Source organism: Triturus cristatus, chromosome 9 (assembly GCF_964204655.1).
Source record: "Triturus cristatus chromosome 9, aTriCri1.1, whole genome shotgun sequence".
NCBI classification, from domain to species: domain Eukaryota; kingdom Metazoa; phylum Chordata; class Amphibia; order Caudata; family Salamandridae; genus Triturus; species Triturus cristatus.
Window position 1 is genome coordinate 1,216,080,523 of NC_140592.1, and position 12,957 is coordinate 1,216,093,479.

The 12,957-nt window shown below is 39.9% G+C and overlaps 1 protein-coding gene across 5 annotated transcripts in view; it reads left to right on the forward strand.

The window, feature by feature from the left end:
- DPF3 (double PHD fingers 3) overlaps window positions 1-12,957 on the forward strand; it is a 499,249-nt gene that overhangs the window by 390,882 nt on the left and 95,410 nt on the right. For all 5 annotated transcript variants that reach the window (XR_014968956.1, XR_014968957.1, XM_085627278.1 and 2 more), the window contains exon 6: window positions 11,545-11,626. Coding sequence is in view for 3 of the 5 variants with exons in the window: in XM_085627278.1 (XP_085483404.1) it covers window positions 11,545-11,626 (82 nt within the window). In the remaining 2 variants the exon portion in view is untranslated. The remainder of the gene's footprint in view (window positions 1-11,544; window positions 11,627-12,957) is intronic.

Here is a 12,957-nt window from a genome sequence, read left to right on the forward strand (position 1 = left end):
TCCAGTGGGAACAGTTCAGACTGAACTGCCACCCTGAACCGGAACACAAGCAACCCAAGACCCATTTCACCCTTATTATGGGCTCGTCAGCCAGGTATAGCTTGGTTCTAGTGACAGTGTGCACGGGCCCCATGTCTGGGCATACCTGCCCCACTCAGGGCGACACACTAAAGTATACACAAAGTGATGGATGAAATGCTTGAATTAATCTCAGCCACTGTTAATTGCTCGCGCATCATGCCATCTCAGATGGCTTGGGATGCGGCCTGAGCGATTGCAGTGGCTGAGAATAATACTAGAATGCCCTCCATCACCTTGTTGTTTTTGCATTTGATGCCTTAAGTGCGCAGGGTATGCCCAGACGTGGTTTCTGGGCTCACTGGGCCTCTGGAACCAAGCTATACCTGGATGGAGAGCCCTGATGAGGGCAACACGGGTCCTGGGTTACTTGTATTCTGGTTCAGGATCAAGACTCTTTTGCATATGGCTGGGTCCTAACTGAGGTGGCATGGTGGGTGAAAAGCAATGAATTGGAATGTGGCCCGATTGATTGCCCATGGCTGAGATTATTTCAAGAATCCCATCCGTCACCTTGTTGTTTTCACATTTCTACTTTGGGGCAGATAACGGTTGAGCTACTTATATAATACTGACTCATGTAAAGTGTTGGTGCCGTAGATGTGCTGTGTCAGAAGGTTTAACTTTCCTACTAAAGAGTAACCACTACCTAGAGTACCTCAACTGGTGCATACTTGTGTGAATTACGTAGTAGTCTTGGTAATGATCATACAGCACTTGCCGTCGCCAATGGGAATCTACCAATATGCAGGATTGTTCATCTTTCCAATACAAGACTTTTTTTCTATCATTCTTCTGCTCAGTCTCCCTCCTTCCTGCTGAACTAAATAGTTCCTCTCTTTTTGGTACCACTAGATTCTCCAGTGAGTTCATGGTATGACAGGCTCTATCCTTGGAAAAAAAGAGCAATGTGCTTTCTTGAAAAATGTTTCTGCTAGTTTTTGACTCCGTTATTCTTCCTTAGCGCTCCTATCCCAGACTGCTTTGAAGCAGCCTCAAAAAGCATCTTAAGTGAGTGAGGGCATCACGGTGTAACAAATCACAACATATTCAAAAGGCGTAGTAAAGAGCCGTATTCTGTTTATTGGAACTTGCAAACCGCTCTGTGTCCTTCCTCCGTTCTCCAGTTTAACTACCCTGTAATCCCTTGAAAGAGCATATACCTCCCACCCTGGAACATTCCTCCCTCCGCCATTCTGCGTGACATCACAGTGCCACTGCTCCACATTAACACATTTCTACCCCTCCCAAAAAAATATGAATTTAGAAAAGTTCCATTAAGCGGTCAGGCTTTCTTTCTAAGCAGCTATTCAGGAATTATTTCAGACTTTCTGAGCAGCTGTTCGTCTTGTTGAATATTCAATTGCATGTTTTCTTGTCCACTACTTGGTTTAAGTTTAAAAAAAAATGTTTTGTTTCTTTTTATTATTCTGTTGTTATCTTTTGCTTGTAGTGCTGGTTCCTGGATCTTTGTTATGTCCATAGGGATATGGTGAAATCTGTTTTCTGATTTTCTTATCTGCTGTTAACGTACTAATACCAAATCACCTATTTGATAATCTTGCTCTCGACAATTCTACTTACTGCATAATATTTAATTTTGCTCTTTGCTTCTTTATCTCTGTGCATTATTTCTTCATGATCCTTTGGCGGATCCGCCGGCAGATGTGGTAGAGGAGATTGTCTTGATTGACCAAACATTTAGTCTGAAGGACATTTTCCAGTTGACACATGAGGAGTATTTCTGTAATCTCGCAAAACGTGACACAATGCCTGATTTACTGATATTTGTGAAAGTTTTGCACTCTGCACAGCCTTTTTAATAGTTGCCATTAACCTTTCTACCATTCACCGTGCTTGCGGACACATTAGAGGTATTCTTCTGTGTACTATTGCCAAACAATTCATGCATTTTTTAAATTAATTTCCACTAAATGGTGGCCCATTGTTTTCAATATATTCGGTATTCCGCAAGTAGAGACTATTTCATCAAGAACTGGAAGTTACACTGATGTAGATGTTGACGACACCACTTTCACATTAGGGAACTGAGAATATTCATCTATTACCGCTAACGGATAATGTCCAGAGTCCAATGATCCTTTGAAATCTGCTGCTACGTTAGACCATACAGCATTTGGTAACTCAGACATATGCAACTTTTCCATCCCTTTTTCCTTGGAAGTACATTGACATAAATGACAAGACTGAACCACTTCTTCCACCTGACTGTCTAATCTCTCTCAATAACTTTCGTTAACAGCTATGACTTTCATGTTGAAAATCAATGACACGCTGTTGAAACTTACAGGAATAATCAGTTTATTACCTCTTAGAAGTATTACAGATGAAGCAACAGACAGTTCAATATATCATAGTTTCTTATTTTAGGTTGAAATCGAGTTGCACTGTTTAATAATCTCCAATTATTTTCACGTATAATTCTCTTTACCTCCTGCATTGTCATACTTTTGCGTTGCTTCAACAAGTTCTTTCTCTACAATAATTCCTGGTACTACAGATTTAATTATGAGACAAATATACTCCTCTTCCTCTAACTGCTGTTTTATCTCCGTTTTAAATGGGTGCCTATACAAGTAATCTTATGGATTATATTATTTTCCTGGTTTATGAGTGATTATAAAATTATAATCTAATAGTCTCATTCCCCGTCTTTCAATCCTTGGTTGCATTTTTGTTTACGGATTTCCAAAGATAGAAGTCAGTGCTTGATGATCGATTATAATTAGGGCTCCCGTTTTTATGGTATTTATTTTTCGGCCATTTCCGTCTGTATTCATCCACATTTATTTTTGGGCTATTTTATCTGTATTTATCCATATTTATTTTGTGTTTTGCGTATAAATTAAGTTGTAAAACTGTACATTTCCATATCTATTTAACTGATGGACTTGCACCTCTTACTTTGATGTCTGTCGTGTTTTAGCTATTTAAGCTGCTAAGTATTGCATAACAATACATCCATTGGTAAATACTAGCATTATACCATAAATGTCCTATTTAAAGATATGTCATCCTGTTTTTAATTAACCATGCTGTTCATCTGCTCAGCTGCTGGCCTATAATTCATGAAAGACAGCACGTAGAGTCACTTAAAAGAAGTAACATTTTTTGTATTTATCCACTTTTAAAAATAAATACGGACAGAAAACACATTGCTTTCTGTCTGTATTTATCTGTAAAAATCCGTAAAAACAGAAAACAGGGAGCCTTAATTATAATTACAAACTGTTTTGCATATATAAAATCGTGGTAATGCTCACATGCTCAGTAAACTGCCAACTTTCTTTTTCTGGTTGAGAGTATCTTCGTTCCACATCAGATAAACATTTACTGGCATGAGAAATCACATATCTTGGAGTTTCCCTCCCAGGTTTATTCTGTACCAAAATTGCACCCAGTCCTACAAGACTGGCATCCACCACCAACTCAGTACACAATTCCTGACCAAAGTACTTTAAATTGGCTGCGGTTGATAACTCCTGTTTTAATTCTTCAAAAGCATGCTCACACATTATTCCAACAAACCTTCGGTCCTTTCTTTCTTAACTCCCTGAGTGGTGAGCTTATGGTTGCAAAAGATTTAACATATTGTGCACAATAATTTGCCATTCCCAGGATGAGCGTAACTGATACATCTTTAGGCCTGAGTGTTGCATTCAGAGCTACTACTTTGATAGGGTCTGGCCTCATTACCTCATGAGAAAATATATGCCCAAAAACTGTCAACTCCGGTTTGTTTATTTCAAATTTGTTTTATGTCATGTGTCAACCCAGCTTTCTGAAGTCGTTGACATACTCCATCCAATGCATGATCATGCTCTTACTGTGTTGCTCCCAAAAACTAAAATATCGTCACTGTAGTTCATAGTATTTTGTATTGGCCTTATATTGTTTTTTTATAGTTTTTGGGAAAATTTCAGCAGCTGAACATATTCCAAAATGTAATCTTTTATATCTAAGTCATCCTAGATTTGTAGAGAATGTCGTAATAACTTGAGTGATCATCAATTTCTAGTTGATGATACCCTTTACATAGGTAAAATTTTGAAAAGACAATGGCACCATTTAATATTACTAATCATGTAATTTAAATGAGGACCTTTATATTTTTCTCTCTCAAATGCTGTATTAGAAACCCTCATATCAACACAGATTCTGATTTCCTCCGTGACATTCTTTGAAACAATAATAATGGGTGACACCGATGGTGTTGGACCCGTAACCTCTTGAATTATATTTTGTTGAAGTAATGATTTTATCTCTTTCCCTACTTTCACTTGTGGACTGGAACCCTGCTATGTGTCTGTGCCAATGGGGCTTTGCAGCTTCATTTATATGCAGGATAATTGTTCTGTCCTATAACTTGCCCAATCCATTGAACAACTCTGTATATTTTCTCAACTCTGGATGATCCGTCATTATATTAAATGTCATTGCTAATAGACCCATAACCTGAGCAGTGACATTACTTAATAAACATGGTCCCGGAACTTCACCCTTTAAAACATGTAATTCTTCTTTACTAATTGCATCTTCATATTGCAGTGTTTCTTCAAATTTCCCTAAAAAAGAAACAGGTTGCTTAGCTCCCCATTGAAAGACACTGACATTTGATGGACTTAAAGAGGTTTGCTCTTTCATTTTCATATATTCTGTTATACACATTATATTGCACGTCCCTCCACTACCCAGAACAATTGGAACTTTTTGGAGACCAACCATTCAATCCACAGATGTTATTTTCTTTATATTGTCCATTTTTATCATGTTGATTTGTTGGACTTCATTTCTTTATACATCATGTAAAGTCTTTCAGATTGCTCAGGTTCTTCCTCAAAATCCTCTTCTATACCTTCCATTTGTCAGATATGCTTCATGTTTCCAATCCTTTTCTTGGTGTCTAAATTAGTCTGTTTGTTCCAGTTTATCTTTTTGCTCCAGGTTTCTTTCTTTCCTTTCTTAAACTTGAACACACGTGTAAAAGGATTTTTCCTTCCCCACTCCTTACATTGCTGTCCTATCGCTAGACATGTTCTCTGATGCGGAAATTGAAAATCACACCTGTAAAATAATCCTCTTCCTTTTTTTTGTGGTTTTATTCTTTCTCCACTTTTACTTTTCATCGACATTTGTCTTACTGTTTGTAGCATGTTTCTGAACTTGTGTTTCTGTTCTAGCCATGCGTAGAATTTCTTGCAGATTATAACTTTCCCTCAGAAGCTTTTTCCTAAATTTCACTGAGTTACAACCTTCGATTACTCTCCGCCTTATTGCTTCTTCATTGCTAAATCTGTCAATTTCGCAAAAAGTTACTAACTTTTTTAACCTTGTGACATATTCATCAATTGTTTTCTTTTTCTTTTGGAATGCCATGTTGAAATTATACCTTTAGATTTCTTTGACGGTCAAATTTGTGATTTAAACATTTGAGTCCTTTGTATGCATTTTGTTCCTGCTCAGGAAATGTCATTATTAAGTCTTACACATCATCTCCCACAAGATTTAGCAAAAAATATTTTCCCTGTATATCAGTGTATTTTTTACATGTTGCTTTTAAAATATGTTCTCCCCCATTTCTTCCACTGTTGCGCAACATTCTGTTGATCTGATTTGTCAAAAGGTAACAGCCTCCTAAAAATTGTACTTCAAACACCTTCTAACTTTTCCTCCTCATTATATATTTCTGAATTAATGTTAATTGTTCTTTCACCAATGCAAAAAAAGAACCCCTTGGCAACCTATTCAAAAATAATTATACAATATAAAGATGTAGGCCAACAGAACATGTAAAAAATATACATACTTTGTTAAATCTTAAGAATGAATTGAAATGTTGAATATGAGCTGTTTCTTATGAGTGGGGTATGGAAACCGCCTAATCAAAAGTAACTATTAATTATCATAACACACACCTAATACAAAAAAATTAAAATAAATAAATGCTGACAATCATTACAATAACAGTTTGCAGAAGCCACTTGATAAAGTGAAAACCAATAAGTTACAAAACAAATGACATATTAAACATATAAAAAAATAAAATATATACAATTTAAAATCTAGTATGATTGATACATAATTCATCATTAAGTCTAGATACTATTCAAATGATATCTGTGAGTAGAAGTTGATTACCTAATGTTATCATAAGTTCATTTTAAACAATATTATTGGCTAGAGGTTGATTGCTCTATGTTACAATGATTTAATTTTCTACCTGCGTTTCGGCAAACTGGAGTGCCTTCTCAGGAACTGCCACACTTGGAAAGAATTTAGAACCTGCAATATTTCACATGTTCAAAAATAGGCCAATAACATTAATTAATTGTTGTATATCAATTGAGTATTAGCTTATCAGGAAAGGAACAGCTTGGAAAGAAATCGGTCAAGAAAAGAGCAGTCAAAGATAAAACCATGGAACCCCTAGTTCTAGACCAAGTGTAGAATTACTAAACGTGATGTCGAATTAGGTATTTCCTTTTATTACTCTCACCAACCAGGAATTGGAGGACCCAGACTGAGTGATAAAAATATAGGAAAGGGATGGAGAGTATGTTATACCAGTGCTGTCAATACAGAAAGAGAAATCAAGAGATATAAACCCACAGTGGGTCCTATACTTACCTGGATATCTCGCATGATCTGGAAGATAGGGTAAGTGATGTAGAATTCAAATTGTACTGGCAACAAAACTAACAATAAAGACATAATATATAAGAATCAAAAGAAGTTTGAGTACACACGACTTAATGCCAAAAGGAACGGTCAAAGTCAAAATACATCAAAGAATTGTTATTTCACTACTTGTCTCTTCAATTGACATGACTTTTCACGTTTATTCTGGTATATTTGCTTGATTGATTTATTATTGAATTTGACTTTCTGGAGTCTTTCTATCTTAAAAATTGTGTTTTCTAATGCTTTTACTGCAATATTCCAAAATGTGCCTGGTTTCAAAACGGCTGCCGAGATTTGAGCCAAATCCCACGTGTTTACAGCCTTCTTTTAGCAAGTTAATTATTCTTTTCGTTTTGTGCTTGACGTAACAGTCAATCGCATAAATAGTCTCTTGGTGACACTTTGTTAGTTACATATATTGCCTCTGACACTCAACGTGAGTGCCGGACTTTAAATGGCAGTATGAATGCCTACGCTTTGTATTGCGCATGCGTGCATCACACAACTGCCTTCTTTTTTTTCTGGCACTTGCCACCTCTCCTTCAGTCGTTGCGCAGCCGCTAACCAGTCCATGTCCACCCCTTCAATCTTTGTCACGCCCAGCGAAGCGGCTTCAAGTCAGTCTTCGTCGCATTCAGCGAGGAGGCTCCAAGTCTTGCTTTTCATCTTTATCGTAAGTGCTAGCAATGAGTGCTGGCCAGCATACTGTACGTTGTAGACATGAGTCTTCCTCCTTGTCACCATTGTAACAAATCCCAACATATTCAGAAGACGTAGTAAAGAGCTATATTATATTTATTGGAGCTTGTGAACCGCGCTGTGTCCTTCCTTCGTTCCCCAGCTTAACTGCCCGTTAATCCCTTGAAAGAGCATTTACCTTCCACCGTAGAACATTCCTCCCTCCACAATTCTGTGCGACATCCCAGTGCCACTACAACACATTATCACACATGAGACCGGTCTGTCTCCTGTGGGGTGACCCTAATGACCCAGCCTTTTGCAGTGAAATAGCGGTAGGTTTGGAGATGACTTCCCTCTGAGGCATCTGGGTGTTGGGTTAGGTATGGGTAAGCCAGTTAGCTGTGGGTTTAATGTGTTAATCGTGCTTCTTTTTCTCCATTAGAACACATTTCATGTTAAATACAGTATGTATTTAGTGATCATGTAAGGTATACAGGCTTTTTCTTTTTTCCTGTAATTTAGATTTTTGCTAAAAGTCATATCCTCATTTCACTTGACCACCACCCTTGCCCGGTCTTCACACTTTTCCTTTCCAAATCAAATCAAAATAATCTTTATTCGGTTTCAATTATTAAAACCATAAAAGCACATGTTGAAATATGACAAAAGACGATCATCACAGGCACACCAGGTTGAAAAAACTTGAGCTAGTTGAAAATACAATAGTGCAGGAGTGCCAATACAACACAGACAGTACTAGATAAAAATGCTCCAAGTTAATACAATAATCACAACTCTTGAAATATAAGATGATCAAACAAAAAGCAGCATGGTTAAAAGCGTGTGGTGCCAAAAAGAATGTGAGAGGGGCAGTCTAGTTAACCTGATGGCCGATATAAAAAAAGTTAAGCATATGAAAAAACAGTGTACTCTGTAAGCATTTGTAGAAAGATAAAAGCGGGTCTCACTTGCATAAAATTGGCGTTTCTCAAAAAAGGGATTAAAAAAGACTCTCTGGAGGTATCTAAAAAACTACAAAACATCATAAAGTGAACCATGTCCTGTGGAGATTGTCCATCGCAACCACAGGACAGGAAACTTTGTCCCTTACTCAGACCCCTAGGGTGGGCAGGGAGAAAGTGAAAGATATCAAAGCGGAACCTTGTCAGTAAGAATCTATCATATGAATTTATGAACCCCAGTAGATATGGCTCCACCAGCTGGGCAATGTTCTTCTGCAGGAATGTACGTGTCAAAAGTCCCCGCCCCCTCAATGGCAAATAACAGAGCTGTCTGGCTTTGGCCTGTGTTCCCACCACTTCCCATTGGAGGCATTTAAATGGTATTGACTAGATTGGCTAGGTTGTTGGGCGTGTTGTGGCTTTGGGCCAAATGCGAGAGTTCCCTCTCAATTGAGGTCAGGCATCGCTTGATTGCTTCAAGTTTAGAATCCAGTCCATCAAAGAGAGAGCCCACACATGCATACGACATGGCTGCCAGCTCTTCTTTTGATAAAGATGCTACTCCCCAATTAATAGTTGTCAATTTATCTGCTCTTGGTCGTTGGGCCCTTGCCCCTAATGTAGAGTACTTGCGCTTAACTCTGCTGGACCCCCTCTCCTGGATATCCAATTGAGATACTGCTGGATAGCTGACGAACAATCCACAACCAGGCACCAGTGCTATGGCTAACTGTATTTTGCGAGTCTGGGTTTCACCACTCCTACCTTGGCCTAGATCCTGACCAAAGGGGAGTACAGAAGGATTTGCTGGTTCCACCAATTGGGAGCTCCAAATACGGGGGCCCGGCTACTTGCAAGGCTGGAGGAGAGAGGGTGCAGCGGATTTGCTGGAGAGCGTGAAAGCCTGTAAGCCACCAGTTTGATTTCCCTGTCATTGACCCCCGCTGCCCTCTGCAAGAAACAATCCATGGTCATGATTGCTAGAGCCACGTGTGGTGCTACAGTTGTCTTTTGTTTCCCCATTTGGCCTAGCTAGGTGGGGGAAAGACAACGTGACAACGCAACAAAAGCCTGTAGAGCAAAACAACCGTGGCTTGGTTGGCAGGGTTCACCCTAAGGGAACTGGTACAAGAGACAATGAGGTGAGCACGCGAAGACTCCGGATACAAAATAATGGGAGCCATAAACCTCTCTGATCACCTAGCTATATAATGTCCACAATGATGATGCCCCCAGCAGGCTTACCTTATCTTGTGCTGGGTGTGAGAAAGTAATTCAATCTCTTGGTACACCAACATCTTACCAGGTCTCACCCCTCTGCTTGGTGACTAGGCAGGGGTACGTAGAGTCGATGAAGGGCACTTTAGGAACAGAGCCAAGAGGGGTGGCCCAGCCTAGCCTTCGCCACGCTCTGACATGCGCGGACGGGCCCACCCTTGGCCTGGGCTTTCTCCGCGGACTCCTCCTCCTTTGCTGAGCACTGGGATACAGTCTCACAAATCGGCACAGCAAGATTTCCAAGTTTTCCTGTGCCGCAGGAGATGAGCAGCGCTTTAGAGTGCACGTGGCACGGGTGGGCGTGCCCCTGGACGACTCTTCCTTCCCTGGACACTGGGACACAGAGTCCCACAAACCGGCACGGTAAGATTTCCAATCTTTGTACCTCGTCAATTTCCATACCACTCGTATATTCACTTGTTTGCCCACATGTACGCTGTGATCCCTCTTCCGGGTTATCTGATATTAATCCAATCCCATTCTCTGCATCACAGTCCTGCCTCTCTGTTCTGTGGTTTCCCTTCATGCAGCAGTCCCGTGTTGGACATGAAACAGAATCTGTGGCCTATTCCTTAATATTTCACCATCAACAAACCCCTGTGGCTTCTTCAAAATATTTCAAAATTGAAATGCATTATTTTTTTGCAATTGAAATCCATTTCCTGAGTCTTAAAGAGTTCGACCCTTTACAGGTTATCTCTGCCAGTCAGCAAAATGGATGCTTATTATTTAATCCCGGCTTCTGCAATCCTTCAATATGTACATGTTGGTTTTTAAAAAATTGATGCTTAAATTGTAAACTAGAAGTCTCTAGAAGGCGATAAGGAAGTAACTGAACTCCACTTTCCTTCACAACCCTTTGGAAGTTCTCCAGGGTTCTATGTATGTGTATGAGGGCATTCTTGTGGATGAGATTTCCTTTGCTTGCTGTCCTGTGATTGGGTGCATGGACCTAACATGGATCCCTTTCTTGTGGTCAGGAATTTTGCTACTATCGGAACCAGTTAATACTTGCATCAGAGCCATGCTGGTTCAAGAACAGTAACTACTGAGATGGAACTACTTCATCTAAATTCAGATGCTAAGAACCTGCAAATATATATGTACATTTGTATTGACTGTACTATTGGTATTAAATGTCTTCAATTGTTTGTGGAGAAAGCCTTACTTCATGAGTTATTACCAATAACAATAGACCTTAAACACATGGGGCTCTATGTAGAACCACCATTTTCTGTTTTATTTGTGGTTAGTGTTCATATTCACCTCTAGTTTTATCTGGAAGAAACTCTTAGTCTGATAGTAATGATACTGATCATATTTAGTGTTGATAGAAATGTGTATATGTTAAAGATAAGTTCGTGTTGTAGTAATAGCAAATACCAGGCAATGTTTGTAGATATAAGCTTTCGTGAAATATAAATAGTGAATATTATTGTATACCTGAAGCTAGACAACTCATATTGTTTGACAGCCATTTTATTATGTGCAAATGTATGCCCAATCGAGTTGTATTGTGATGGGCAGCAAATCTTGATAGGAATTGGAATACTAAAACAGAGTGGGTTCTGTAACATAACTTGAACAGTGGCTGAAAGAATGGCAAGCATGAGCCTGTGTGCCAGGTGGGTTAGTTGAAAATAAAGCCCTGTCTGTTTGCCTGGAGAAAAACATTGCCACTTAACTCTTTTCAGATGACTGGACTGAATCCGGGATTAGGGATGTGTACCGTCCGTCACCGTGTGCTCGCTGGCAGTGTCTGTGTTAGAGTGAGGGATTCTTTCATGGACTAGTCATGGAGGCATTGTGAGCTTAACGTTAATGCCCTTGTTGCTTCTTCCAGGCCCGGGGCTCAGCAGGTGGCAGGAAAAGAAACGACGCCGCTGCCGCACAGGAAGACCACGATAAACCTTATGTCTGTGACAGTAAGTAGGCTCTCCACACCCTGCATCTTAGCCCGCATCTGCTCTGCCCTTGCCCTCTTGTTCCTGCCAACTCAAGCCTTGTCCAGCCCTCCAGAACCAAGTCAAAGCCTCACCGGGTCTACCACTGTGTGCACTGCTTCTGTTGGCCTAGCATGTGTCAGTTCTTCAGTTCAGCATGCATGAATGAATGATGTGCTGATTCTTAGAACCGCCCACAGCCTCTCTTTGCATTTCATCCAGGTGCTCCTCTTGCCACGCTTCTTTCTCCTATCTTCTCCACTATCCTTTCTGTTTGCATTTACACTGTCTAATATTGTTGCTTCTGCCAAGCAGTTTATTCACCTTTTATGATTTATTTGCCTTGTAGCCTACCTCCCTTGCCTCTTTGCCCTCCCTATTGATTTCTCCTCTTCTCTCTGCACCTCCCACCCCTACCAGAAGCATCTCTAGGATAAATGTTTTGCCTCTTATGCCTCTTTAGGGTCCCTATTGGTTTCTGAAATCTCCATAGCCAGATTCTCTGCTTTTTGGGTCATATATCCTGTCACTCCCTTACATCTGATTTTTGTTAGAATCCAGATAAATTGAGAACTCGTATCATGTTCAAAGAGGAAAACCCACACTTTAGCTTTGGTGGTGAACTTTTCTTATTGCTGTGTAGCACAGCGACTACAAGTGGTCTCTTGGTGCATGACTGCGCACAGATCTAAAGGGTGTCTAATTTGTGGAGTAAGCTATGTCTTGGGGCATTTACAGAAAGATGAGTAGCCTTCCGTGAATTGCAGCTACAGTAATAGTGTTCCATTGGCTTGTCCAAGAGGCACATGGAGGTTTTAGGATGTCATTGGACAAGCATCAGACAGAACACAAATTATAGTGTCGGATGCAGGCGGTGAGGAGCAAGGGAGAGTGATCAAGAATGCCTCTGAGCAATAACCTGGGTACTTTAATAGTGCAGAGTTACAGGCAGCCACTCTACAATGATGAGCAATTGATCTGTTCTGGTAACACTGGTGGAAAGATGGTTTGACATATTGTAGTTGCACTGTAGGAGGGACCTGAAACATTACAGAAGGCTCGGATAGGCCCCAGTATGACAACCTAGTTCTGAGACCATAACCCCAATATCACACTAGGTCTTTCGGATTGTGGTCAGCATTCTATAATTTTGAGATTAGAAAAGCATCCTTTAGTGAGACAAACTGTTTAAAAGAATTGAGGTAACTATCTACTGACAAAAACAGTATATTTTACTGCTATAGTGGGTGAGATATTTGCCTGAAATATTCAACAATCCAAAGATTTTCAGTGAGCCGTTCGTATCAAAAGAC